We start from the raw sequence: 27,230 nt of genomic DNA, 5'->3' as shown, positions 1-27,230 counted from the left end.
TGTTTACCCCAGCTATGGCGGCGCTGCAGGAGCCGGTGGCTCAGTCTCAGGGCCCGCCCTGTGTTTCTCCCTACAATTCCTCCCTTTACGTCACTAAACTTCCGGCATTTCTCGGCATTCAATTGGCTCAGCCTTTTCCACCTCTCAGTTTTCTCGTTGCTGATTGGCTCAAGGAACTGTCAATCAGAGCAGTTGCCAGGCGACGCCGCGAGGTTGACGCCGCTACTGCGGGCGGCCGTGTAGGAGCTGACGGCGCTCCTGTCACGGCGACGGACGAGGGTCCGCGGGCGGCCATAACAGAAGCGGCTGCGGCCCCGTCTGTCTTTTCGTGGTTTAATTAAGTCGTGCCCGAATTGGCGCTGGTCTTTGGGGCCATACGGCGTTTTTCCGCACAACTTCCTTTCTCCTTTAGCCCCACCCTTTCCGCCTTCATGCCCTCATCCTTTTGGCTTATTCCCCGCTCGTCCCTATTTCCGCGGCGCTGATTGGCTGTTACTCCCATCAATCTCCCCGTTGCTACGCAACACCCCCAAAGGGCGGAGACGAAGGCGGCCATGGCGGCGCCCATCGCGGAGCCCTCCCCGTCCGTGGCTCTGTCGGAGCTCACGGCGCTGCTCTCCCCGTCCTCCCCCGCCGCTCCCGAAGCAGCCGAGGCCGCTCTAGCCCTGTCTGGCAGCGCCTCAGGCCGGGCGCTGCTCGCCGAACATCCCGCGGCCTTGTCGGCCTTGTCCGCCATGGCCGCCTCGGCCTCGCGTGGAGCGCGGCCCGCCTTGGCCGCGCTGGTGAACGCCTCCTCCGAGCCCGCCGCGCTGGAGCCGCTGCTCGCCGCTGTCCCTTCGCTCCTCCCGCTCCTCCCCCGCTGCGGAGCGGCGTGCGGGGTGCTGGCCAACCTGAGCCGGGACGCGGCGGCGGCGCCGCGGGTGCTGCGGGCGCTGGGCCCCGGGGCGGAGGAGGCGCTGCTGCGGGCGCTGAGCGCCGAGCGGCCGCCGGCGGAGCTCGGGGCGCTGCTCTGCAACCTCAGCCAGGCCCCCGAGGGCCGCCGGGCGCTGCTCGAGCCCTCAGGGTGAGTGAAAATAAGAATTGGGAAATTTTTTAAAAATGTTTTTTTATTTTTATTTGGAATTTCGGCTCTCGGCGGAGCTCGGGGCGCTGCTCTGCAACCTCAGCCAGGCCCCCGAGGGCCGCCGGGCGCTGCCGGAGCCCTCAGGGTGAGCTGGGATTAAAATGGGGATTTTCAGTTTTAGTTTTAATTTTATTTCTATGTAATTCTGGCCGCTGGCGGAGCTCGGGGCGCTGCTCTGCAACCTCCGCCGGGCCTCCGAGGGCTGCCGGGCGCTGCTGGAGCCCTCAGGGTGAATGACAATGCAAATGGGAATTTTTATTTTTATTTTTATTGGAAATTTCAGCGGCTCTGCAACCTCCGCCGGGCCTCCGAGGGCTGCCGGGCGCTGCTGGAGCCCTCAGGGTGAATGACAATGCAAATGGGAATTTTTATTTTTATTTTTATTGGAAATTTCAGCGGCTCTGCAACCTCAGCCGGGCCTCCGAGGGCTGCCGGGCGCTGCTGGAGCCCTCAGGGTGAATGACAATACAAATGGGAATTTTTATTTTTATTTTTATTGGAAATTTCAGCGGCTCTGCAACCTCAGCCGGGCCTCCGAGGGCTGCCGGGCGCTGCTGGAGCCCTCAGGGTGAATGACAATGCAAATGGGAATTTTTATTTTTATTTTTATTGGAAATTTCAGCGGCTCTGCAACCTCCGCCGGGCCTCCGAGGGCTGCCGGGCGGTGCTGGAGCCCTCAGGGTGAATGACAATACAAATGGGAATTTTTATTTTTATTTTTATTGGAAATTTCAGCGGCTCTGCAACCTCCGCCGGGCCTCCGAGGGCTGCCGGGCGCTGCTGGAGCCCTCAGGGTGAATGACAATGCAAATGGGAATTTTTATTTTTATTGGAAATTTCAGCGGCTCTGCAACCTCAGTCAGGCCCCTGAGGGCCGCCGGGCGCTGCTGGAGCCCTCAGGGTGAATGACAATACAAATGGGAATTTTTATTTTTATTTTTATTGGAAATTTCAGCGGCTCTGCAACCTCAGCCGGGCCTCCGAGGGCTGCCGGGCGCTGCTGGAGCCCTCAGGGTGAATGACAATACAAATGGGAATTTTTATTTTTATTTTTATTGGAAATTTCAGCGGCTCTGCAACCTCAGCCGGGCCTCCGAGGGCTGCCGGGCGCTGCTGGAGCCCTCAGGGTGAATGACAATGCAAATGGGAATTTTTATTTTTATTTTTATTGGAAATTTCAGCGGCTCTGCAACCTCCGCCGGGCCTCCGAGGGCTGCCGGGCGCTGCTGGAGCCCTCAGGGTGAATGACAATGCAAATGGGAATTTTTATTTTTATTTTTATTGGAAATTTCAGCGGCTCTGCAACCTCCGCCGGGCCTCCGAGGGCTGCCGGGCGGTGCTGGAGCCCTCAGGGTGAATGACAATACAAATGGGAATTTTTATTTTTATTTTTATTGGAAATTTCAGCGGCTCTGCAACCTCCGCCGGGCCTCCGAGGGCTGCCGGGCGCTGCTGGAGCCCTCAGGGTGAATGACAATGCAAATGGGAATTTTTATTTTTATTGGAAATTTCAGCGGCTCTGCAACCTCAGTCAGGCCCCTGAGGGCCGCCGGGCGCTGCTGGAGCCCTCAGGGTGAATGACAATACAAATGGGAATTTTTATTTTTATTTTTATTGGAAATTTCAGCGGCTCTGCAACCTCAGCCGGGCCTCCGAGGGCTGCCGGGCGCTGCTGGAGCCCTCAGGGTGAATGACAATACAAATGGGAATTTTTATTTTTATTTTTATTGGAAATTTCAGCGGCTCTGCAACCTCAGCCGGGCCTCCGAGGGCTGCCGGGCGCTGCTGGAGCCCTCAGGGTGAATGACAATGCAAATGGGAATTTTTATTTTTATTTTTATTGGAAATTTCAGCGGCTCTGCAACCTCCGCCGGGCCTCCGAGGGCTGCCGGGCGCTGCTGGAGCCCTCAGGGTGAATGACAATACAAATGGGAATTTTTATTTTTATTTTTATTTGAAATTTCAGCGGCTCTGCAACCTCAGTCAGGCCCCTGAGGGCCGCCGGGCGCTGCTGGAACCCGCAGAGTGAGCAGGAATAAAGAATGGGAATTTTTATTTTAAATTTCGGCCCCCGAGGGCAACCGCGTGCTCCTGGAGCCCTCAGGGTGACCGGGAATGAAAAAGGGAATTTATATTTTTATTTTTGTTTGAAATTTCGGCCCCCGGTGGAGCTTGGGGTGCTGCTGGAGCCTGAGGGGTGAGGGAAAATTTGGAATAAAAATGGGATTTTTTATTTGTAATTTTGCCCTCAGCCAGGCCCCCGAGGGCCGCTGGGCGCTGCCGGAGCCCTCAGGGTGAGCTGGAGTTGAAAAGGGAATTTTAATTTTTATTTTTATTTGAAATTTCGGCTCCTGGTGGAGCTCGGGGTGCTGCTGGAGCCGGAGGGGTGAGGGGAAACTTGGAATAAAAAATGGGAATTCTGATTGTAAATTTGGGCTCCCGAGGGCCGCCGGGCGCTTCTGGAGCCCAAGGGGGGGAGGGAAAATCAGAAATGAAAATTTTTATTGGAAATTTCGGCCTCAGCCCGGCCCCCGAGGGCCGCCGGGCACTGCTGTAGCCTAAGAGTTGAGAGAAAATTTAAAAAATCAGAATTTTTATCAACATTTTATGATTTTGGGGGTATTTTTTGGCACTTCTTTTTGTAATAATTTTTATTTCTGAAAACAGAGGCCGAAATTGTGATTTTGGGGTGGTTTTTTTTTTTTTTTTTTTTTGTGGTTTTTGGGTGATTTTTTTTGGTGATTTTTGTGGCTAGTTTTGAGATTTTATTTTTTTTCTTAATTCATTTTTAGGAATTGTTTTTATCTTTGAGAAGGAAGGCCGGGATTGTGATTTTGGGGTGTTTTTTTTGCAGGCGGGTGCTGGGGCGGCTCCTGGCGCTGCTGCGCTGCCCGGACACGGAGCTGCGGAGGGGAATTGTGGGGGCGCTCAGGAACTGCTGCTTCCAGCACGGTAAAAACTGGGAATTTGGGGAAAATTGGGGAATTTTGGGAATCTGGGATGTGTGGGATAAATGGGGCAGTTGGGATTTATGGGGTATGTGGGATGAATGGGATACGTGGGATAAATGGGATAAATGGGATATATGGGAATGGAGCTCTGAGGAACTGCTGCTTCCAGCACGGTAAAAAATGGGAATTTGGGATTTTGGGGAATTTAGGGAATTTGGGATGTGTGGGATAAATGGGGCAGTTGGGATTTATGGGGTATGTGGGATAAATGGGATAAATGGGATACATGGGAATGGAGCTCTGAGGAACTGCTGCTTCCAGCACGGTAAAACATGGGAATTTTGGGAAATTTAGGGAATTTTGGGAATCTGGGATGTGTGGGATAAATGGGGCAGTTGGGATTTATGGGGTATGTGGGATAAATGGGATATATGGGAATGGAGCTCTGAGGAACTGCTGCTTCCAGCACGGTAAAAACTGGGAGTTTGGGGAATTTAGGGAATTTTGGGTTGTGTGGGATAAATGGGGCAGTTGGGATTTATGGGGTATGTGGGATATATGGGATAAATGGGATACATGGGAATGGAGCTCTGAGGAACTGCTGCTTCCAGCACGGTAAAACATGGGAATTTTGGGAAATTTGGGGAATTTTGGGAATCTGGGATGTGTGGGATAAATGGGGCAGTTGGGATTTATGGGGTATGTGGGATATATGGGATAAATGGGATACATGGGAATGGAGCTCTGAGGAACTGCTGCTTCCAGCACGGTAAAAACTGGGAATTTGGGGAATTTAGGGAATTTTGGGTTGTGTGGGATAAATGGGGCAGTTGGGATTTATGGGGTATGTGGGATAAATGGAATATATGGGAATGGAGCTCTGAGGAACTGCTGCTTCCAGCACGGTAAAAACTGGGAATTTGGGGAATTTAGGGAATTTTGGGTTGTGTGGGATAAATGGGGCATTTGGGATTTATGGGGTATGTGGGATATATGGGATAAATGGGATACATGGGAATGGAGCTCTGAGGAACTGCTGCTTCCAGCACGGTAAAACATGGGAATTTTGGGAAATTTGGGGAATTTTGGGAATCTGGGATGTGTGGGATAAATGGGGCAGTTGGGATTTATGGGGTATGTGGGATATATGGGATAAATGGGATACATGGGAATGGAACACTGAGGAACTGCTGCTTCCAGCACGGTAAAAAATGGGAATTTGGGGGATTTTGGGAATTTGGGATGTGTGGGATAAATGGGGCAGTTGGGATTTATGGGGTATGTGGGATAAATGGGATATGTGGGATAAATGGGAATGGAGCTCTGAGGAACTGCTGCTTCCAGCACGGTAAAAACTGGGAATTTGGGGAATTTGGGGAATTTTGGGAATCTGGGACGTGTGGGATTTACGGGGCATTTGGGATTTATGGGGTGTGTGGGATGAATGGGATGAATGGGATAAATGGGATATATGGGAATGGAGCTCTGAGGAATTGCTGCTTCCAGCATGGTAAAAAATGGGAATTTGGGATTTTGGGGAATTTTGGGAATCTGGGATGTGTGGGATAAATGGGGCAGTTGGGATTTATGGGGTATGTGGGATATATGGGATAAATGGGATACATGGGAATGGAGCTCTGAGGAACTGCTGCTTCCAGCACGGTAAAAAATGGGGATTTGGGGGATTTTGGGAATTTGGGATGTGTGGGATAAATGGGGCAGTTGGGATTTATGGGGTATGTGGGATAAATGGGATAAATGGGATATATGGGAATGGAGCTCTGAGGAACTGCTGCTTCCAGCACGGTAAAAAATGGGGATTTGGGAATTTGGGGAATTTTGGGAATCTGGGACGTGTGGGATTTACGGGGCATTTGGGATTTATGGGGTGTGTGGGATGAATGGGATATATGGGATAAATGGGATATATGGGAATGGAGCTCTGAGGAATTGCTGCTTCCAGCATGGTAAAAAATGGGAATTTGGGATTTTGGGGAATTTTGGGAATCTGGGATGTGTGGGATAAATGGGGCAGTTGGGATTTATGGGGTATGTGGGATAAATGGGATATGTGAGATAAATGGGATATGGGATATATGGGAATGGAGCTCTGAGGAATTGCTGCTTCCAGCACGGTAAAAAATGGGAATTTGGGGAATTTTGGGAATCTGGGAAGTGTGGGATAGATGGGGCAGTTGGGATTTATGGGGTGTGTGGGATAAATGGGATATGTGAGATAAATGGGATATGTGGGATAAATGGGAATGGAGCTCTGAGGAACTGCTGCTTCCAGCACGGTAAAAAATGGGAATTTGGGAATTTGGGATGTGTGGGATTCACGGGATTTATGGGATAAATGGGAATGTTGGGAATTTTGGGCTGGGGAATTTCGGGCTGAGGAATGTTGGGCATTTTGGGAATTTTGGGCTGAGGAAGGTCGGGAACGTTGGGCTGAGGAATGTTGGGAATTTTGGGAATGTTGGGCTGAGGAATGTTGGGAACGTTGGGCTGAGGAATGTTGGGCATTTTGGGCTGAGGAATGTTGTGCATTTTGGGAATTTTGGGATGAGGAATGCTGGGCATTTTGGGAATTTTGGGATGAGGAAGGTTGGGAACGTTGGGCTGAGGAATGCTGGGCATTTTAGGAATGTTAGGATAGGGAATGCTGGGCATTTTGGGAATGTTGGGCATTTTGGGAATGTTGGGCTGGGGAATGTTGGGCATTTTGGGAATGTTGGGATAGGGAATGTTGGGCATTTTGGGAATGTTGGGATGAGGGATGTTGGGCAGTTTGGGAATTTTGGGATAGGGAATGTTGGGCATTTTGGGAATGTTGGGCTGGGGAATGTTGGGAACGTTGGGCTGGGGAATGTTGGGCATTTTGGGAATGTTGGGATAGGGAATGCTGGGCATTTTGGGAATGTTGGGATGAGGAATGCTGGGAATTTTGGGAATGTTGGGATAGGGAATGCTGGGCATTTTGGGAATGTTGGGATGAGGGATGCTGGGAATTTTGGGAATGTTGGGATAGGGAATGCTGGGCATTTTGGGAATGTTGGGATGAGGAATGCTGGGCATTTTGGGAATGTTGGGCTGGGGAATGCTGGGCATTTTGGGAATGTTGGGAACGTTGGGCTGGGGAATGTTGGGCATTTTGGGAATGTTGGGATAGGGAATGTTGGGCATTTTGGGAATGTTGGGCTGGGGAATGCTGGGCATTTTGGGAATGTTGGGATGAGGGATGCTGGGCATTTTGGGAATGTTGGGATGAGGGATGTTGGGGAACGTTGGGAATGTTGGGATAGGGAATGCTGGGCATTTTGGGAATGTTGGGCATTTTGGGAATGTTGGGATAGGGAATGCTGGGCATTTTGGGAATGTTGGGCATTTTGGGAATGTTGGGATGGGGAATGCTGGGCATTTTGGGAATGTTGGGAATGTTGGGCTGAGGAATGTTGGGAACGTTGGGCTGAGGAATGTTGGGCATTTTGGGAATGTTGGGATGAGAAATGTTGGGCATTTTGGGAATGCTGGGCATTTTGGGAATGTTGGGATGAGAAATGTTGGGCATTTTGGGAATGCTGGGCATTTTGGGAATGTTGGGATAGGGAATGCTGGGCATTTTGGGAATGTTGGGATAGGGAATGCTGGGCATTTTGGGAATTTTGGGATGAGGAATGTTGGGAACGTTGGGCTGGGGAATGCTGGGCATTTTGGGAATTTTGGGATGAGAAATGTTGGGCATTTTGGGAATGTTGGGATAGGGAATGCTGGGCATTTTGGGAATGTTGGGATGAGGAATGCTGGGCATTTTGGGAATGTTGGGCATTTTGGGAATGTTGGGAACGTTGGGCTGGGGAATGTTGGGCATTTTGGGAATGTTGGGCTGGGGAATGCTGGGCATTTTGGGAATGTTGGGATAGGGAATGCTGGGCATTTTGGGAATTTTGGGATGAGGAATGTTGGGCATTTTGGAATGTTGGGCTGAGGGATGTTGGGAACGTTGGGCTGGGGAATGCTGGGCATTTTGGGAATTTTGGGATGAGAAATGTTGGGCATTTTGGGAATGTTGGGATGAGGAATGCTGGGCATTTTGGGAATGTTGGGCATTTTGGGAATGTTGGGAACGTTGGGCTGGGGAATGTTGGGCATTTTGGGAATGTTGGGCTGGGGAATGCTGGGCATTTTGGGAATTTTGGGATGAGGAATGTTGGGCATTTTGGAATGTTGAGCTGAGGAATGTTGGGCATTTTGGGAATGTTGGGCATTTTGGGAATGTTGGGGTGGGGAATGCTGGGCATTTTGGGAATGTTGGGATGAGGAATGCTGGGCATTTTGGGAATGTTGGGATGAGGGATGTTGGGGAACGTTGGGAATGTTGGGATAGGGAATGCTGGGCATTTTGGGAATGTTGGGCATTTTGGGAATGTTGGGCTGGGGAATGCTGGGCATTTTGGGAATGTTGGGAATGTTGGGCTGAGGAATGTTGGGAACGTTGGGCTGGGGAATGTTGGGCATTTTGGGAATGTTGGGATGAGAAATGTTGGGCATTTTGGGAATGCTGGGCATTTTGGGAATGTTGGGATAGGGAATGCTGGGCATTTTGGGAATGTTGGGCATTTTGGGCTGAGGAATTTGTGGAATTGGCAGAGCACCACGCTTGGCTGCTGAGCCCCGCGCTGGAGGCGCTGCCGCGGCTGCTGCTGCCCCTGGCCGGCCCCGAGGAGCTGCCCGAGCACGAGATGGAGCGTGAGCGAATCCGGCCTTCGGGGGAATTCCTTTGGGAATTTTGGGGGGAGATTCTGGGAATTTTGGGGGCATTTTCAGGGGGATTTGTGGGAATTTTACTGGGGATTTTACTGGGGATTTTGGGGGGATTTTTTAATTTTTCGGGGGATTTTATGGGAAATTTTTGGGGATTTTTTTGAGTTGTTGGGAATTTTTTGGGAATTTCAAAAATCTTTTTGGAATTTTTTGGGGAAATTTTGGGGATTTTTTGGGGGGAAATTTTTAGGAGAATTTGGGGGAATTTTTGGGGGGAATTTTGTGGAAATTTTTGGGAATTTTTTTTTTAATTTTGGGGGAATTTTTGGGATTTTTGGGGGGGGAATTTTTGGGGAAATTTTGGTTTTTTTTTTTTTTTTAATTTTGGAGAACTTTTGGGAATTTTTTCTGGGCTTTTTGGGAATTTTTGGGAGTTTTTTTGGGAAGTTTTTCGGGAATTTTGTGGGAAATTTTGGAAAATTATGAGGGTGAATTTTGGGATTTTTGGGGGATTTTTTGAGAATTTTTTGGGCGATTTTTGGGATTTTTTTAGAATTTTTGGGATTTTTTTTTTATTTTGGGGATTTTTGGGGGATTTTTTGGGGGATTTTTTGGGGGGATTTTGGGAATTTTATGGGGAATTTTGTTGAGATTATTTTAGGAATATTTGGGAATTTTGGGCTAATTTTTTGGAATTTTTGGGGGATTTTCTTGGAATTTTGGCGATTTGTTAGGGATTTTTTTTCAGAATTTTTTGGAAATTTTTGGGAATTTCTTGGATTTTTTTAAAGAATACTTTAGGAAGATTTGGGAAACTTTTTGGATTTTGGGGGATTAGTTTGTTTTTTTGGGTTTTTTTTTATTTTGTCGGGAATTTTTTGGAGTTTTTTTTTGGAATTTTGGGAATTTTTGGGGGGATTTTTGAGAATTTTTGGGGTTTTTCAAATTATTGGGAATTTTTGAGGGAAATTTTGGGAAAATTTGGGAAAATTTTTTTGGGAAATTTTGGGGAATTTTTTTTGGAAATTTTTTAGGGGATTTGGGGAAAATTTGGGGATTTTGGGGGGGTTTTGGAAATTTTTTGGGAATTTTTTGAGGTTATTTTGGGATTAGTTTGGGATTTTTTGGGAGTTTTTTTTAATTTTGGGGGGATTTTGTAGGGAATTTTTTGGGAAATTTTTTTGGAAATTTTGGGGAATTGGGGGAATTTTTTGGGATTTTTTGGGAATTTTGGGGGGAATTTTTTGCGGAGTTTTTTGGGGAATGTTTTGGAATTTTTTTCTGGAATTTTTTGGGGAATATTTTTGGGGGGGATTTTTTTTATTATTTTTTGGGAATTTTTTATTTTCGGGAAATTTTTTTGTTTTTAATATTTTGGGATTTGGGGGGAAATTTTGGGGAATTTTTTGGGGGGAATATTTTTTTTATTTTGGGAAATTTTATTGGGAATTTTTGGGGGAAATTTCGGGAATTTTTTTATTTTATTTTTCTTTATTTTTTGGACCATCCCCAATCCATTTCTCCCTTCCCCGTTGCAGAGCTGCCCCTGGAGATTTTTTTTCGGGGGATTTTTTGGGGAATATTTTGGGAATTTTAGGGGGATTTTTTTCGGGAACTTTTAGGGAATTTGGGGGATTTTTTTTAGGGAATTTTTGGGGGGATTTTGGGGAATTTTTTGGGAATTTTTTGAGGGATTTTTGGGAAATTTTGGTAATTTTTGGGGAATTTGGGGGAATTTTTGGGATTTTTTAAATTTTTGAGATTTTGGGAATTTTTTGGGGTAATTTTTGGGGAATTTTTTTAGGGAATTTTTGGGGGGATTTTGGGGAAATTTTGGGGAATTTTTTGGGATTTTTTTGAGGGATTTTTGGGAAATTTTGGTAATTTTTGGGGAATTTGGGGGAATTTTTGGGATTTTTTAAATTTTTGAGATTTTGGGAATTTTTTGGGGTAATTTTTGGGGAATTTTTTTAGGGAATTTTTGGGGGGATTTTGGGGAAATTTTTGGGATTTTTTTGGGAATTTTTTGAGGGATTTTTGGGAAATTTTGGTAATTTTTTGGAAATTTGGGAATTTGGGGGAATTTTTGGGATTTTTTAAATTTTTGAGATTTTGGGAATTTTTTGGGGTAATTTTTGGGGAATTTTTTTAGGGAATTTTTGGGGGGATTTTGGGGAAATTTTGGGGAATTTTTTGGGAATTTTTTGAGGGATTTTTGGGAAATTTTGGTAATTTTTGGGGAATTTGGGGGAATTTTTGGGATTTTTTAAATTTTTGAGATTTTGGGAATTTTTTGGGGTAATTTTTGGGGATTTTTTTTTAGGGAATTTTTGAGGGATTTTTGGGAAATTTTGGTAATTTTTGGGGAATTTGGGGGAATTTTTGGGATTTTTTAAATTTTTGAGATTTTGGGAATTTTTTGAGGGATTTTTGGGAAATTTTGGGGGTTTTTTAAATTTTTGAGATTTTGGGAATTTTTTGGGGTAATTTTTGGGGAATTTTTTTAGGGAATTTCTGGGGGGATTTTTTTGATTTTTTTTTTTTTTTTTTTTTTTTTTTTTTTGGTTTTTTTTTGTTTTTTTAGGATTTTTTTGAGAATTTGCAGGAATTTCTTGTGGAGATTTTTTGGGGATTTTTTTGGAAATTTTTGGGGTGGTTTTTTTTTTTTTGGGGTATTTGTTTTATTTTTGGGAGCATCCCCAACGCATTTCTTGTCCCTTTTTGGTTGCAGAGCTGCCGCTGGAGCTGCAGTACCTGCCCCCCGAGCAGCGGCGGGAGGAGCAGCCCGACATCCGCACGATGCTCCTGGAAACGCTGCTGCTGGTCAGCAACGCCCAAATTGGGGTTCCACGAGGACTTTTGGGGTTCCTGGAGGAGTTTTGGGGTCTCTTTAAGGAGTTTTGGGGTTTCTTTAAGGAATTTTGGAGTTTCTTGGGGAATTTTGGGGGTTCTTTAAGGAATTTTTGAGGGTTCCATGAGGAATTTTGGGGTTTCCTTAAGGAATTTTGGGGTTCCAGGTGGAATTTTGGGGGTTCTTTAAGGAATTTTTGAGGGTTCCTTGAGGAATTTCAGGGTTCTTTAAGGAATATTTAGGGGTTCCAGGAGGAATTTTGGGGTTTCTTTAAGGAATTTTGGGGTTTCTTTAAGGAATTTTTGAGGGTTCCAGGAGGAATTTTGGGGTTTCTTTAAGGAATTTTGGGGTTCCAGGTGGAATTTTGGGGGTTCTTTAAGGAATTTTGGGGTTTCTTTAAGGAATTTTGGGGTTCCAGGAAGAGTTTTGGGGTTTCTTTAAGGAATTTTTGAGGGTTCCAGGAGGAATTTCGGGGTTCTTTAAGGAATATTTAGGGGTTCCAGGAGGAATTTTGGGGTTTCTTTAAGGAATTTTGGGGTCTCTTTAAGAAGTTTTGGGGTTTCTTTAAGGAAATGTTGAGGGTTCCATGAGGAATTTTGGGGTTTTTTGACGAATTTTGGGGTTTCTTTAAGGAGTTTTGGGGTTTCTTTAAGGAATTTTTGAGGATTCCAGGAGGAATTTTGGGGTTTCTTTAAGGAATTTTTGAGGGTTTCTTGAGGAATTTCAGGGCTCTTTAAGGAATATTTAGGGGTTCCAGGAGGAATTTTGGGGTTTCTTTAAGGAATTTTGGGGTTCCATGAGGAATTTTGGGGTCTCTTTAAGAAGTTTTGGGGTTTCTTTAAGGAAATGTTGAGGGTTCCATGAGGAATTTTGGGGTTTCCTTAAGGAATTTTGGAGTTTCTTGGGGAATTTTGGGGGTTCTTTAAGGAATTTTTGAGGATTCCAGGAGGAATTTTGGGGTTTCTTTAAGGAATTTTGGGGTTCCAGGAGGAATTTTGGGGTTTCTTTAAGGAATTTTTGAGGGTTCCTTGAGGAATTTTGGGGCTCTTTAAGGAATATTTTAGGGGTTCCAGGTGGAATTTTGGGGGTTCTTTAAGGAATTTTGGGGTTCCAGGAGGAGTTTTGGGGTTTCTTTAAGGAATTTTTGAGGGTTCCATGAGGAATTTTGGGGTTTTTTGACGAATTTTGGGGTTTCTTTAAGGAGTTTTGGGGTTTCTTTAAGGAATTTTTGAGGGTTCCAGGAGGAATTTTGGGGTTTTTTGACGAATTTTGGGGTTTCTTTAAGGAGTTTTGGGGTTTCTTTAAGGAATTTTTGAGGATTCCAGGAGGAATTTTGGGGTTTCTTTAAGGAATTTTGGGGTTCCAGGAGGAATTTTGGGGTTTCTTTAAGGAATTTTTGAGGGTTCCATGAGGAATTTTGGGGTTTTTTGACGAATTTTGGGGTTTCTTTAAGGAGTTTTGGGGTTTCTTTAAGGAATTTTTGAGGATTCTAGGAGGAATTTTGGGGTTTCTTTAAGGAATTTTTGAGGGTTTCTTGAGGAATTTCAGGGCTCTTTAAGGAATATTTAGGGGTTCCAGGAGGAATTTTGGGGTTTCTTTAAGGAATTTTGGGGTTCCATGAGGAATTTTGGGGTCTCTTTAAGAAGTTTTGGGGTTTCTTTAAGGAAATGTTGAGGGTTCCATGAGGAATTTTGGGGTTTCCTTAAGGAATTTTGGAGTTTCTTGGGGAATTTTGGGGGTTCTTTAAGGAATTTTTGAGGATTCCAGGAGGAATTTTGGGGTTTCTTTAAGGAATTTTGGGGTTCCAGGAGGAATTTTGGGGTTTCTTTAAGGAATTTTTGAGGGTTCCATGAGGAATTTTGGGGTTTTTTGACGAATTTTGGGGTTTCTTTAAGGAGTTTTGGGGTTTCTTTAAGGAATTTTTGAGGGTTCCAGGAGGAATTTTGGGGTTTCTTTAAGGAATTTTGGGGTTCCAGGTGGAATTTTGGGGGTTCTTTAAGGAATTTTGGGGTTTCTTTAAGGAATTTTGGGGTTCCAGGTGGAATTTTGGGGTTTCTTTAAGGAATTTTTGAGGGTTCCAGGAGGAATTTCGGGGCTCTTTAAGGAATATTTAGGGGTTCCAGGAGGAATTTTGGGGTTTCTTTAAGGAATTTTTGAGGGTTCCAGGAGGAATTTTGGGGTTTCTTTAAGGAATTTTGGAGTTTCTTGGGGAATTTTGGGGTTTCTTTAAGGAATTTTTGAGGGTTCCTTGAGGAATTTTGGGGCTCTTTAAGGAATATTTAGGGGTTCCAGGAGGAATTTTGGGGTTTCTTTAAGGAATTTTGGGGTCTCTTTAAGAAGTTTTGGGGTTTCTTTAAGGAAATGTTGAGGGTTCCATGAGGAATTTTGGGGTTTTTTGACGAATTTTGGGGTTTCTTTAAGGAGTTTTGGGGTTTCTTTAAGGAATTTTTGAGGATTCCTTGAGGAATTTTGGGGGTTCTTTGAGGAAATGTTGAGGGTTCCTTGAGGAATTTTGGTGTTTCTTGAGGAATTTTGGGGTTCTTTAAGGAATTTTGGGGTTTCTTTAAGGAATTTTGGGGTTCCTTGGGGAATATGGGGCTTCCAGGAGAAATTTTGGGGGTTCCTTGAGGAATTTTGGGGTTTCTTGGGGAATTTTTGGAGTTTGTTGGGGAATTTTGGGGTTTCTTTAAGGAAATTTTGAGGGTTCCTTGCGGAATTTTGGGGTTCTTTAAGGAATATTGAGGGGTTCCAGGAGGAATTTTGGGGGTCCCTTGAGGAATTTTGGGAGATCTTTAAAGAAATGTTGAGGGTTTCTTGAGGAATTTTGGGGTTTCTTGACGAATTTTGGGGTTCCAGGAGGAGTTTTTGGGTCTCTTTAAGGAATTTTGGGGTTTCTTTGAGGAAGTGTTGAGGGTTCTTTGAGGAATTTTTGGGTTCCTTATGGAATATTTAGGGGTTCCAGGAGGAATTTTGGGGTTTCTTTAAGGAATTTTGGGGTTCCAGGAGGAATTTTGGGGTTTCTTTAAGGAATTTTGGGGTTTCTTTAAGGAGTTTTTGAGGATTCCTTGAGGAATTTTGGGGGTTCTTTGAGGAAATGTTGAGGGTTCCTTGAGGAATTTTGAGGTTCCTGAGCAATTTTGGGTTTCCTTGAGAACTTTCTGAGCTTCTGCGAGAACTTCTCGTTGTTCCACCACGAACTTCGCGGTTCCCCCGACAGATTTCACCGTCCGACCTGGATTTTTAGGGGTTTTTTTGGGGTTTGTTTGATGAGTTTTGGTTCCCATCACCCCCAAATCCCCAAATTCCCCGATTTCTCCCCAAACGTGTCCCAGCTGGCGGCCACCAAGGCGGGTCGGTGCCACCTGAGGTCCCGGGGGTCCTACCTGGGATTTTGGGGTTCTTGGAGGAATTTTGGGGTTCCTTGAGGAACTTCTGGGGTTCCTGGGAGGAATTCTGGAAGTTCCTGAGGATTTTTTGAGGGTTCCTCAAGGAATTTTGGGGTTCCTTGAGGAATTTTTGGGGTTCCTTGAGGAGTTTTGGGGTTTCTGAGGAATTTTGGGGTTCCCTGGGGGAATTTTAAAGTTCTTGAGGAGTTTTGGGGTTCCTTGAGGAATTTTGGGGTTCCTTGAGGAGTTTTGGGATTCCTTGAGGTATTTTGGGGTTCTTTGAGGAATTTTTGGAGTTTGATGAAGAGTTTTGGGGTTCCCTTGCGATTTTGGGGTTCCTTGATGGATTTTGGGCTTCCCATGAGAAATTTTGGGTTTCCTTGAAGAGTTTTGGGGTTCCTTGATGGATTTTGGGGTTTCCTGGTGGAATTTTGAGGTTCCTGAGGAGTTTTGGGGTTCCTTGAGGAATTTTGGGGTTCCTTGATGGATTTTGGGCTTCCCATGAGAAATTTTGGGTTTCCTTGAAGAGTTTTGGGGTTCCTTGATGGATTTTGGGGTTTCCTGGTGGAATTTTGAGGTTCCTGAGGAGTTTTGGGGTTCCTTGAGGAATTTTGGGGTTCCTTGATGGATTTTGGGCTTCCCATGAGAAATTTTGGGGTTCCTTGAGGAGTTTTGGGTACCTTGAGGAATTTTGGGGTTTCCTGGTGGAATTTTGAGGTTCCTGAGGAGTTTTGGGGTTCCTTGAGGAATTTTTGGTGTTTGATGAAGAGTTTTGGGGTTCCTGTGAGATTTTGGGATTCCTTGATGGATTTTGGGGTTCCTTGAGGAATTTTGAGGTTCCTGAGCAATTTTGGGTTTCCTTGAGAACTTTCTGAGCCTCTTTGAGACCTTCTCGTTGTTCCACCAAGACCTTCACGGTTCCCCCCGCAAACCTCACCGTCCAACCTGGATTTTTGTTGGTTTTTTGGGATTTTTCAGCATTTTTTTGGGTTTGTTTGACGAGTTTTGGTTCCCATCACCCCCAAATCCCCAAATTCCCCGATTTCTCCCCAAACGTGTCCCAGCTGGCGGCCACCAAGGCGGGTCGGTGCCACCTGAGGTCCCGGGGGTCCTATCTGGGATTTTGGGGTTCTTGGAGGAATTTTGGGGTTCCTTGAGGAACTTCTGGGGTTCCTGGGAGGAATTCTGGAAGTTCCTGAGGATTTTATGAGGGTTCCTCAAGGAATTTTGGGGTTCCTTGAGGAATTTTTGGGGTTCCTTGAGGAGTTTTGGGGTTTCTGAGGAATTTTGGGGTTCCTTGAGGTATTTTGGGGTTCCTTGAGGAATTTTTGGTGTTTGATGAAGAGTTTTGGGGTTCCTTGAGGTATTTTGGGGTTCCTTGATGGATTTTGGGCTTCCCATGAGAAATTTTGGGTACCTTGAGGAATTTTGGGGTTTCCTGGTGGAATTTTGAGGTTCCTGAGGAGTTTTGGGGTTCCTTGAGGAATTTTGGGGTTCCTTGAGGAATTGTTGGTGTTTGATGAAGAGTTTTGGGGTTCCTTGAGGTATTTTGGGGTTCCTTGAAGAGTTTTGGGTTTCCTCGAGGAATTTTGGGGTTCCTTGAGGAATTTTGAGGTTCCTGAGCAATTTTGGGTTTCCTTGAGAACTTTCTGAGCTTCTGCGAGAACTTCTCGTTGTTCCACCACGAACTTCGCGGTTCCCCCGACAGATTTCACCATCCGACCTGGATTTTTAGGGGTTTTTTTGGGGTTTGTTTGATGAGTTTTGGTTCCCATCACCCCCAAATCCCCAAATTCCCCGATTTCTCCCCAAACGTGTCCCAGCTGGCGGCCACCAAGGCGGGTCGGTGCCACCTGAGGTCCTGGGGGTCCTACCTGGGATTTTGGGGTTCTTGGAGGAATTTTGGGGTTCCTTGAGGAACTTCTGGGGTTCCTGGGAGGAATTCTGGAAGTTCCTGAGGATTTTATGAGGGTTCCTCAAGGAATTTTGGGGTTCCTTGAGGAATTTTTGGGGTTCCTTGAGGAGTTTTGGGGTTTCTGAGGAATTTTGGGGTTCCCTGGGGGAATTTTAAAGTTCTTGAGGAGTTTTGGGGTTCCTTGAGGAATTTTGGGGTTCCTTGAGGAGTTTTGGGATTCCTTGAGGTATTTTGGGGTTCTTTGAGGAATTTTTGGAGTTTGATGAAGAGTTTTGGGGTTCCCTTGCGATTTTGGGGTTCCTTGATGGATTTTGGGCTTCCCATGAGAAATTTTGGGGTTCCTTGAGGAGTTTTGGGTACCTTGAGGAATTTTGGGGTTTCCTGGTGGAATTTTGAGGTTCCTGAGGAGTTTTGGGGTTCCTTGAGGAATTTTTGGTGTTTGATGAAGAGTTTTGGGGTTCCTGTGAGATTTTGGGATTCCTTGATGGATTTTGGGGTTCCTTGAGGAATTTTGAGGTTCCTGAGCAATTTTGGGTTTCCTTGAGAACTTTCTGAGCCTCTTTGAGACCTTCTCGTTGTTCCACCAAGACCTTCACGGTTCCCCCCGCAAACCTCACCGTCCAACCTGGATTTTTGTTGGTTTTTTGGGATTTTTCAGCATTTTTTTGGGTTTGTTTGACGAGTTTTGGTTCCCATCACCCCCAAATCCCCAAATTCCCCGATTTCTCCCCAAACGTGTCCCAGCTGGCGGCCACCAAGGCGGGTCGGTGCCACCTGAGGTCCCGGGGGTCCTACCTGGGATTTTGGGGTTCTTGGAGGAATTTTGGGGTTCCTTGAGGAACTTCTGGGGTTCCTGGGAGGAATTCTGGAAGTTCCTGAGGATTTTTTGAGGGTTCCTCAAGGAATTTTGGGGTTCCTTGAGGAATTTTTGGGGTTCCTTGAGGAGTTTTGGGGTTTCTGAGGAATTTTGGGGTTCCTTGAGGTATTTTGGGGTTCCTTGAGGAATTTTTGGTGTTTGATGAAGAGTTTTGGGGTTCCTTGAGGTATTTTGGGGTTCCTTGATGGATTTTGGGCTTCCCATGAGAAATTTTGGGTACCTTGAGGAATTTTGGGGTTTCCTGGTGGAATTTTGAGGTTCCTGAGGAGTTTTGGGGTTCCTTGAGGAATTTTGGGGTTCCTTGAGGAATTGTTGGTGTTTGATGAAGAGTTTTGGGGTTCCTTGAGGTATTTTGGGGTTCCTTGAAGAGTTTTGGGTTTCCTCGAGGAATTTTGGGGTTCCTTGAGGAATTTTGAGGTTCCTGAGCAATTTTGGGTTTCCTTGAGAACTTTCTGAGCTTCTGTGAGAACTTCTTGTTGTTCCACCACGAACTTCGCGGTTCCCCCGACAGATTTCACCGTCCGACCTGGATTTTTAGGGGTTTTTTTGGGGTTTGTTTGATGAGTTTTGGTTCCCATCACCCCCAAATGCCCGAATTCCCCGATTTCTCCCCAAACGCGTCGCAGCTGGCGGCCACCAAGGCGGGTCGGTGCCACCTGAGGTCCACGGGGACGTACCTGGTGCTGCGGGAGCTGCACGCGTGGGAGAGCGACGCCGCCGCGCTGCGCGCCTGCCACAACCTCATCCAGGTCAGATCCGGGGGCAATTTGGGGCAATTTGGGGCAATTTGGGGGCAAATTTGGGGATTTTGGTTTTGGGGTGGGGTTTTGTCGTTTTTGGGGCTTTTTTGGAGGGGTCTTCCCATTTTTGGGGTTTTTTTGGAGGGGTTTTTCCCATTTTTGGGGTGGGATTTTCTCAGTTTTTGGGGTTTTTTTGGAGGGATTTTCCCATTTTTGGGGTGGGGTTTTCTCAGTTTTTTGGGGTTTTTTTGGAGGGGTTTTCCCTTTTTTGGGGTGGAGTTTTCTCAGTTTTTTGGGATTTTTGGAGGGATTTTCCCATTTTTGGGGTGGGATTTTCTCAGTTTTTGGGGTTTTTGGGGAGGATTTTCCTGGTTTTGGGGTGGGGTTTTGTCGTTTTTGTGGTTTTTTTGGAGGGGTTTTCCCATTTTTGGGGTGGGGTTTTCTCTTTTTTTGGGGTTTTTTTTGAGGGGTCTTCCCATTTTTGGGGTGGGGTTTTCTCAGTTTTTTGGGGATTTTTGGGGGGGAGGATTTTGTCGTTTTTCGGGGTTTTTTGGGGGTTTTTCCCATTTTTGGGGTGGGATTTTCTCAGTTTTTGGGGGTTTTTTGGAGGGATTTTCCCGTTTTTGGGGTGGGGTTTTGTTGTTTTTGGGGTTTTTTTGGAGGATTTTCCCATTTTTGGGGGGGAGGATTTTGTCGTTTTTCGGGGTTTTTTGGGGGTTTTTCCCATTTTTGGGGTGGGATTTTCTCAGTTTTTGGGGTTTTTTTGGAGGGATTTTCCCATTTTTGGGGTGGGATTTTCTCAGTTTTTGGGGTTTTTTTGGAGGGATTTTCCCTTTTTTGGGGTGGAGTTTTCTCAGTTTTTTGGGATTTTTGGAGGGATCTTCCCATTTTTGGGGTGGGATTTTCTCAGTTTTTGGGGTTTTTGGGGAGGATTTTCCTGGTTTTGGGGTGGGGTTTTGTCGTTTTTGGGGTTTTTTTGGAGGGATTTTCCCATTTTTGGGGTGGGGTTTTCTCTTTTTTTGGGGTTTTTTTTGAGGGGTCTTCCCATTTTTGGGGTGGGATTTTCTCAGTTTTTGGGGTTTTTTTGGAGGGGTTTTCCCGTTTTTTGGGTGGAGTTTTCTCAGTTTTTGGGGGTTTGGGGGAGGATTTTCCCATTTTTGGGGTGGGGTTTTCTCAGTTTTTTGGGGATTTTTGGGGGGGAGGATTTTGTCGTTTTTCGGGGTTTTTTGGGGGTTTTTCCCATTTTTGGGGTGGGGTTTTCTCAGTTTTTGGGGGTTTTTTGGAGGGATTTTCCCATTTTTGGGGTGGGGTTTTGTTGTTTTTGGGGTTTTTTGGGGGTTTTTCCCATTTTTGGGGTGGGATTTTCTCAGTTTTTGGGGGTTTTTTGGAGGGATTTTCCCATTTTTGGGGTGGGGTTTTCTCAGTTTTTTGGGGTTTTTTTGGAGGGGTTTTCCCTTTTTTGGGGTGGAGTTTTCTCAGTTTTTTGGGATTTTTGGAGGGATTTTCCCATTTTTGGGGTGGGATTTTCTCAGTTTTTGGGGTTTTTGGGGAGGATTTTCCTGGTTTTGGGGTGGGGTTTTGTCGTTTTTGTGGTTTTTTTGGAGGGGTTTTCCCATTTTTGGGGTGGGGTTTTCTCTTTTTTTGGGGTTTTTTTTGAGGGGTCTTCCCATTTTTGGGGTGGGGTTTTCTCAGTTTTTTGGGGATTTTTGGGGGGGAGGATTTTGTCGTTTTGGGGGGTTTTTTGGGGGTTTTTCCCATTTTTGGGGTGGGGTTTTCTCAGTTTTTGGGGTTTTTTTGGAGGGGTTTTCCCTTTTTTGGGGTGGAGTTTTCTCAGTTTTTTGGGATTTTTGGAGGGATTTTCCCATTTTTGGGGTGGGATTTTCTCAGTTTTTGGGGTTTTTTTGGAGGGATCTTCCCATTTTTGGGGTGGGATTTTCTCAGTTTTTGGGGTTTTTGGGGAGGATTTTCCCATTTTTGGGGTGGGGTTTTCTCAGTTTTTTGGGGATTTTTGGGGGGGAGGATTTTGTCGTTTTGGGGGGTTTTTTGGGGGTTTTTCCCATTTTTGGGGTGGGATTTTCTCAGTTTTTGGGGTTTTTTTGGAGGTGTTTTCCCTTTTTTGGGGTGGGATTTTCTCAGTTTTTTGGGATTTTTGGAGGGATCTTCCCATTTTTGGGGTGGGGTTTTGTTGTTTTTGGGGTTTTTTTGGAGGATTTTCCCATTTTTGGGGGGGAGGATTTTGTCGTTTTTCGGGGTTTTTTGGGGGTTTTTCCCATTTTTGGGGTGGGGTTTTCTCAGTTTTTGGGGTTTTTGGGGAGGATTTTCCTGGTTTTGGGGTGGGGTTTTGTCGTTTTTGGGGTTTTTTTGGAGGGGTTTTCCCGTTTTTTGGGTGGAGTTTTCTCAGTTTTTGGGGGTTTGGGGGAGGATTTTCCCATTTTTGGGGTGGGGTTTTCTCAGTTTTTTGGGGATTTTTGGGGGGGAGGATTTTGTCGTTTTTCGGGGTTTTTTGGGGGTTTTTCCCATTTTTGGGGTGGGATTTTCTCAGTTTTTGGGGTTTTTTGGAGGGATTTTCCCATTTTTGGGGTGGGGTTTTCTCAGTTTTTGGGGTTTTTTTGGAGGGGTTTTCCCTTTTTTGGGGTGGAGTTTTCTCAGTTTTTTGGGATTTTTGGAGGGATCTTCCCATTTTTGGGGTGGGATTTTCTCAGTTTTTGGGGTTTTTGGGGAGGATTTTCCCATTTTTGGGGTGGGGTTTTCTCAGTTTTTTGGGGATTTTTGGGGGGGAGGATTTTGTCGTTTTGGGGGGTTTTTTGGGGGTTTTTCCCATTTTTGGGGTGGGATTTTCTCAGTTTTTGGGGGTTTTTTGGAGGGATTTTCCCGTTTTTGGGGTGGGGTTTTGTTGTTTTTGGGGTTTTTTTGGAGGATTTTCCCATTTTTGGGGGGGAGGATTTTGTCGTTTTTCGGGGTTTTTTGGGGGTTTTTCCCATTTTTGGGGTGGGGTTTTCTCAGTTTTTGGGGGTTTTTTGGAGGGATTTTCCCATTTTTGGGGTGGGGTTTTCTCAGTTTTTGGGGTTTTTTTGGAGGTGTTTTCCCTTTTTTGGGGTGGAGTTTTCTCAGTTTTTTGGGATTTTTGGAGGGATCTTCCCATTTTTGGGGTGGGGTTTTGTTGTTTTTGGGGTTTTTTTGGAGGGGTTTTCCCGTGTCTGGGGTGGGGTTTTGTCATTTTTGTGGCTTTTTTGGAGGGATTTTCTCATTTTTGGGGTGGAGTTTTCTCAATTTTTTGGGATTTTAGGAGGGATCTTCCCATTTTTTGGGTGGAGTTTTCTCAGTTTTTGGGGTTTTTGGGAGGATTTTCCCATTTTTGGGGTGGAGTTTTCTCAGTTTTTGGGTTTTTTTGGAGGGATTTTCCCATTTTTGGGGTGGGGTTTTCTCTTTTTTTGGGGTTTTTTTTGAGGGGTCTTCCCATTTTTGGGGTGGGATTTTCTCAGTTTTTGGGGTTTTTGGGGAGGATTTTCCTGGTTTTGGGGTGGGGTTTTGTCGTTTTTGGGGTTTTTTTGGAGGGGTTTTCCCGTTTTTTGGGTGGAGTTTTCTCAGTTTCTGGGGGTTTGGGGGAGGATTTTCCCATTTTTGGGGTGGGGTTTTCTCAGTTCTTTGGGGATTTTTGGGGGGGAGGATTTTGTCGTTTTGGGGGGTTTTTTGGGGGTTTTTCCCATTTTGGGGGTGGGGTTTTCTCAGTTTTTGGGGATTTTTGGAGGGATTTTGCCATTTTTGGAGTGGGATTTTCCCATTTTTGGGGTGGGATTTGGGGGTGGTTTTGGGGGTGTTTTTGGGGTGTTTTTGGGGGTGTTTTTGGGGTGGTTTTGGGGTGTTTTTTGTGGTGTTTTTGGGGTGTTTTTGGGGTGGGATTTGGGCTGTTTTTGGGGTGTTTTTGGAGTGTTTTGGGGTGTTTTGGGGGTGTTTTTGGGGTGTTTTTGGGGTGTTTTTGGGGTGTTTTGGGGTGTTTTGGGGGTGTTTTTGGGGTGTTTTTGGGCGTGTTTTTGGGGTGTTTTGGGCTGTTTTTGGGGTGTTTTTGGGGGTGTTATTGGGGTGTTTTTGGGGTGTTTTTGGGGGTGTTTTTGGGGTGTTTTTGGGCGTGTTTTTGGGGTGTTTTGGGCTGTTTTTGGGCTGTTTTTGGGGTGTTTTGGGGGTGTTTTTGGGGTGTTTTTGGGGGTGTTTTTGGGGTGTTTTTGGGGGTGTTTTGGGCTGTTTTTGGGGGTGCTTTTGGGGTGTTTTGGGCTGGTTTTGGGGTGTTTTGGGGTGTTTTGGGGGTGTTTTTGGGGTGTTTTTGGGGTGTTTTGGGGGTGTTTTTGGGGTGTTTTGGGGGGTGTTTTTGGGCTGTTTTTGGGGTGGGATTTGGGGTGTTTTTGGGGTGTTTTTGGGGTGTTTTGGGCTGTTTTTGGGGTGTTTTGGGGGGTGTTTTTGGGGTGTTTTGGGGGGTGTTTTTGGGGGTGTTTTTGGGGTGTTTTTGGGGGTGTTTTGGGGTGTTTTTGGGGGTGTTTTTGGGGTGTTTTGGGCTGTTTTTGGGGTGTTTTGGGGGTTGTTTTTGGGGTGGGATTTGGGGTGTTTTGGGGGTGTTTTTGGGGTGTTTTGGGGGGTGTTTTTGGGGGTGTTTTTGGGGTGTTTTGGGCTGTTTTTGGGGTGTTTTGGGGGGTGTTTTTGGGGTGGGATTTGGGGTGTTTTGGGGGGTGTTTTTGGGGTGTTTTTGGGGTGTTTTTCCCATTTTTGGGGTGTCCCTGCAGGTGCTGATCGGGGACGAGCCCGAGCCCGGCCTGGAGAACCTGCTGGAGGTGAAGGTGCCCGAGCACCTGGAGCGGCTCCTGATGGACAGCGCCGACGGCTGACGCCCGGTGGCACCGAAATGGCACCGGCGCCAACGGGTGACACCGGGGCACTCCGGCATGGCACTGGCACCGACGGGTGACACCCGGTGGCACCGAAATGGCACCGGCGCCGACGGGTGACACTGGGGCACTCCGGCATGGCACAGACGGGTGACACCAGGGCACACTGAAATGGCACCGGCGCCGACGGCTGACACCGGGGCACACCGGCATGGCACAGACGGGTGACACCGGGGCACTCCGGCATGGCACCGGCACAGACGGGTGACACCGGGGCACTCCGGCATGGCACTGGCGCCGACGGCTGACACCCGGTGGCACCGAAATGGCACCGGCGCCGACGGGTGACACCGGGGCACTCTGGCATGGCACAGACGGCTGACACTGGGGCACTCCGGCATGGCACAGACGGGTGACACCGGGGCACACCGGCATGGCACAGACGGCTGACACTGGGGCACTCCGGCATGGCACCGGCACCGACGGGTGACACCCGGTGGCACCAAAATGGCACCGGCGCCAACGGCTGACACCGGGGCACTCCGGCATGGCACAGATGGGTGACACCCAGTGGCACCAAAATGGCACCGGCGCCGATGGCTGACACCGGGGCACTCCAGCATGGCACAGACGGGTGACACTGGGGCACTCCGGCATGGCACCGGCACCGACGGGTGACACCCGGTGACACCCAGGGGGCACCGGCACCGACGGGTGACACCGGGGCACACCGGCATGGCACCGGCACAGGCGGGTGACACCCGGTGGCACCGAAATGGCACCGGGACACATGGGTGACACCCAGTGGCACCGAAATGGCACCAGGACAGACAGGTGACACCCAGTGGCACCAGGGGATACCGAGATGGCACCGGCACGGACGGGTGACACCCGGTGGCGCCAGGGGGCACCGGGACAGACGGGTGACACCCGGTGGCATCAGGTGGCACAGGGGCACACCAGCACGGATGGGTGACGCCAAAATGGCTCCAGATGGCACCAGGGGACACCGGGATGGACAAGCGACACCAAAATGGCGCCAAAATGGCACCAGGTGACACCGAAATGGCACCAGGATGGCACCGAAATGGACAGGTGGCACCAGGGTGGCACCAGGGTGGCACCAGGATGCACAGGTGACACCAGGACAGGCTGCGGGGACACGGTGCTGTCCCCAAGGAGCCACCACAAGGACACCGTGTCCCCAGGGGCCACCGTGGGGGTGCGATGTCCCCGAGGGCCACCGCGGTGACAATTTCGTGTCCCCAAGGGTCCACGTGGGTGGCTCTTTGTCCCCGAGGGTCCCCACGGTGGCAGTGCCCCGAGTGTCCCCAGGGAGCCACGGTGGTGACAACGTGTCCCCAAGATACACCACCACGGTGACAGTGCGGTGTCCCCAAGGAGCCCCGCAGTGACAGTGCCCTGGATGTCCCCAAGGGTCCCACGGTGACAGTGCCCTGGGTGTCCCCAAGGAGGCCCGCAGTGACAGTGCCCTGGATGTCCCCAAGGGCCACTACAGTGACAGTGCCCTGGATGTCCCCAAGGGCCACCACGGTGACAGTGCCCTGGATGTCCCCAAGGGTCCCACGGTGACAGTGCCCTGGATGTCCCCAAGGGCCACCACGGTGACAGTGCCCTGGGTGTCCCCAAGGAGCCCCGCAGTGACAGTGCCCTGGATGTCCCCAAGGGCCACCACAGTGACAGTGCCCTGGGTGTCCCCAAGGGTCCCACGGTGACAGTGCCGTGTCCCCAAGGGTCCCATGGTGACAGTGCCCTGGGTGTCCCCAAGGGCCACCACAGTGACAGTGCGGTGTCCCCAAGGGCCACCACGGTGACAGTGCCGTGTCCCCAAGGGCCACCACGGTGATAGTGCGGTGTCCCCAAGGGTCCCACGGTGACAGTGCCCTGAATGTCCCCAAGGAGCCCCACGGTGACAGTGCAGTGTCCCCAAGGGTCCCACGGTGACAGTGCCCTGGGTGTCCCCAGGGAGCCCCACGGTGACAGTGCCCTGGGTGTCCCCAAGAGCCCCATGGTGACAGTGCCCTGGGTGTCCCCAAGGGCCACCACAGTGACAGTGCCCTGGATGTCCCCAAGGGTCCCACGGTGACAGTGCCCTGGGTGTCCCCAAGGGTCCCACGGTGACAGTGCCCTGGGTGTCCCCAGGGAGCCACCACGGTGCGATGTCCCCAGGGGTCACCGCGGTGACAATAAAACGTCCCCAAGGATCCGCGTTGGTGACAATGCGTCCCCAAGGAGCTCCACGGTGACAGCGCGGTGTCCCCAAGGGTCCCACGGTGCCCTGGATGTCCCCAAGGGTCCCACAGTGCCCTGGATGTCCCCAAGGAGCCCCACGGTGACAGTGCAGTGTGCCCAAGGGTCCCACGGTGACAGTGCCCTGAATGTCCCCAAGGGTCCCACGGTGACAGTGCCCTGGGTGTCCCCAAGGGCCACCACAGTGACAGTGCGGTGTCCCCAGGGAGCCACCACGGTGACAGTGCCCTGGATGTCCCCAAGGGTCCCACAGTGCCCCGAATGTCCCCAAGGGCCACCACGGTGACAGTGCAGTGTCCCCAAGGAGCCCCAGGGTGACAGTGCCCTGAATGTCCCCAAGGGTCCCACAGTGACAGTGCCCTGGATGTCCCCTGGGAGCCAGCATGGTGACAGTGCGGTGTCCCCAAGGGCCACCACAGTGACAGTGCCCTGGGTGTCCCCAGGGAGCCCCACGGTGACAGTGCCCTGGGTGTCCCCAAGAGCCCCATGGTGACAGTGCGGTGTCCCCAGGGAGCCCCACGGTGCGATGTCCCCAGGGGTCACCGCGGTGACAATAAAACGTCCCCAAGGATCCGCGTTGGTGACAATGCGTCCCCAAGGGCCACCGTGGTGACAGCGCGGTGTCCCCACAGGCCACCACAAGGACGGCGCGGTGTCCCCAAAGGGACCCCTGGCGTGGCAGTGATGTCCCCAAGGGCCACCACGGTGACAGGGCCACCTCCCCAAGGGCCACCACGGTGACAGGGCCACCTCCCCAAGGGCCACCACGGTGACAGTGCCACGGATGTCCCCAAAGGTCACCACGGTGACAGTGCCTTGGATGTCCCCAAAGGTCACCATGGTGACAATGCCACGGATGTCCCCAAAGGTCACCACGGTGACAGTGCCTTGGATGTCCCCAAGGGCCAATGACAGCGACAGGGCCACGGATGTCCCCAAGGGCCACCACGGTGACAATGCCACCTCCTCAAAGGCCACCACGGTGACAGTGGTGTCCCCAAGGAGCCACCACCAGGACAATGTGATGGCCCCAAGGTCACCGTGGTGACACTGAGGTGACAATGGGGTGACACTGGGGGTGACACTGAGGTGACAGTGACAATGAGGTGACACTGGGGTGACACTGAGGTGACACTGGGGTGACGCTGGGGTGACACTGGGGTGACAATGAGGTGACACTGAGGTGACACTGGGGTGACACTGGGGTGACACTGGGGTGACACTGGGGTGACAATGGGGTGACACTGGGGTGACACTGGGGTGACACTGAGGTGACAGTGACAATGAGGTGACACTGGGGTGACAATGAGGTGACACTGGGGTGACACTGGGGTGACACTGGGGTGACACTGAGGTGACACTGAGGTGACACTGGGGTGACACTGGGGTGACAATGAGGTGACACTGGGGTGACACTGGGGTGACACTGGGGTGACACTGGGGTGACACTGAGGTGACACTGGGGTGACACTGAGGTG

The 27,230-nt window shown here is 48.6% G+C and overlaps 1 protein-coding gene across 1 annotated transcript; it reads left to right on the top strand.

Annotated features, from left to right (window-relative positions):
* Window positions 1-14: 14 nt before the first annotated feature.
* On the top strand, window positions 15-24,918 carry HGH1 (HGH1 homolog). The gene is made up of 7 exons (XM_058812336.1): window positions 15-316; window positions 536-1,063; window positions 3,978-4,075; window positions 8,725-8,823; window positions 11,570-11,661; window positions 18,494-18,616; window positions 23,380-24,918. Exons 1-7 carry the CDS (start codon window positions 15-17, stop codon window positions 23,479-23,481), a joined length of 1,344 nt encoding a protein of 447 aa, XP_058668319.1. The 3' UTR covers window positions 23,482-24,918.
* Window positions 24,919-27,230: the final 2,312 nt, after the last annotated feature.

This window comes from Ammospiza caudacuta, chromosome 1, assembly GCF_027887145.1.
Source record: "Ammospiza caudacuta isolate bAmmCau1 chromosome 1, bAmmCau1.pri, whole genome shotgun sequence".
Lineage (NCBI taxonomy): Eukaryota > Metazoa > Chordata > Aves > Passeriformes > Passerellidae > Ammospiza > Ammospiza caudacuta.
Note: the sequence above shows the minus strand (reverse complement) of the source record. Positions and strands in the feature narration are given on the sequence as shown.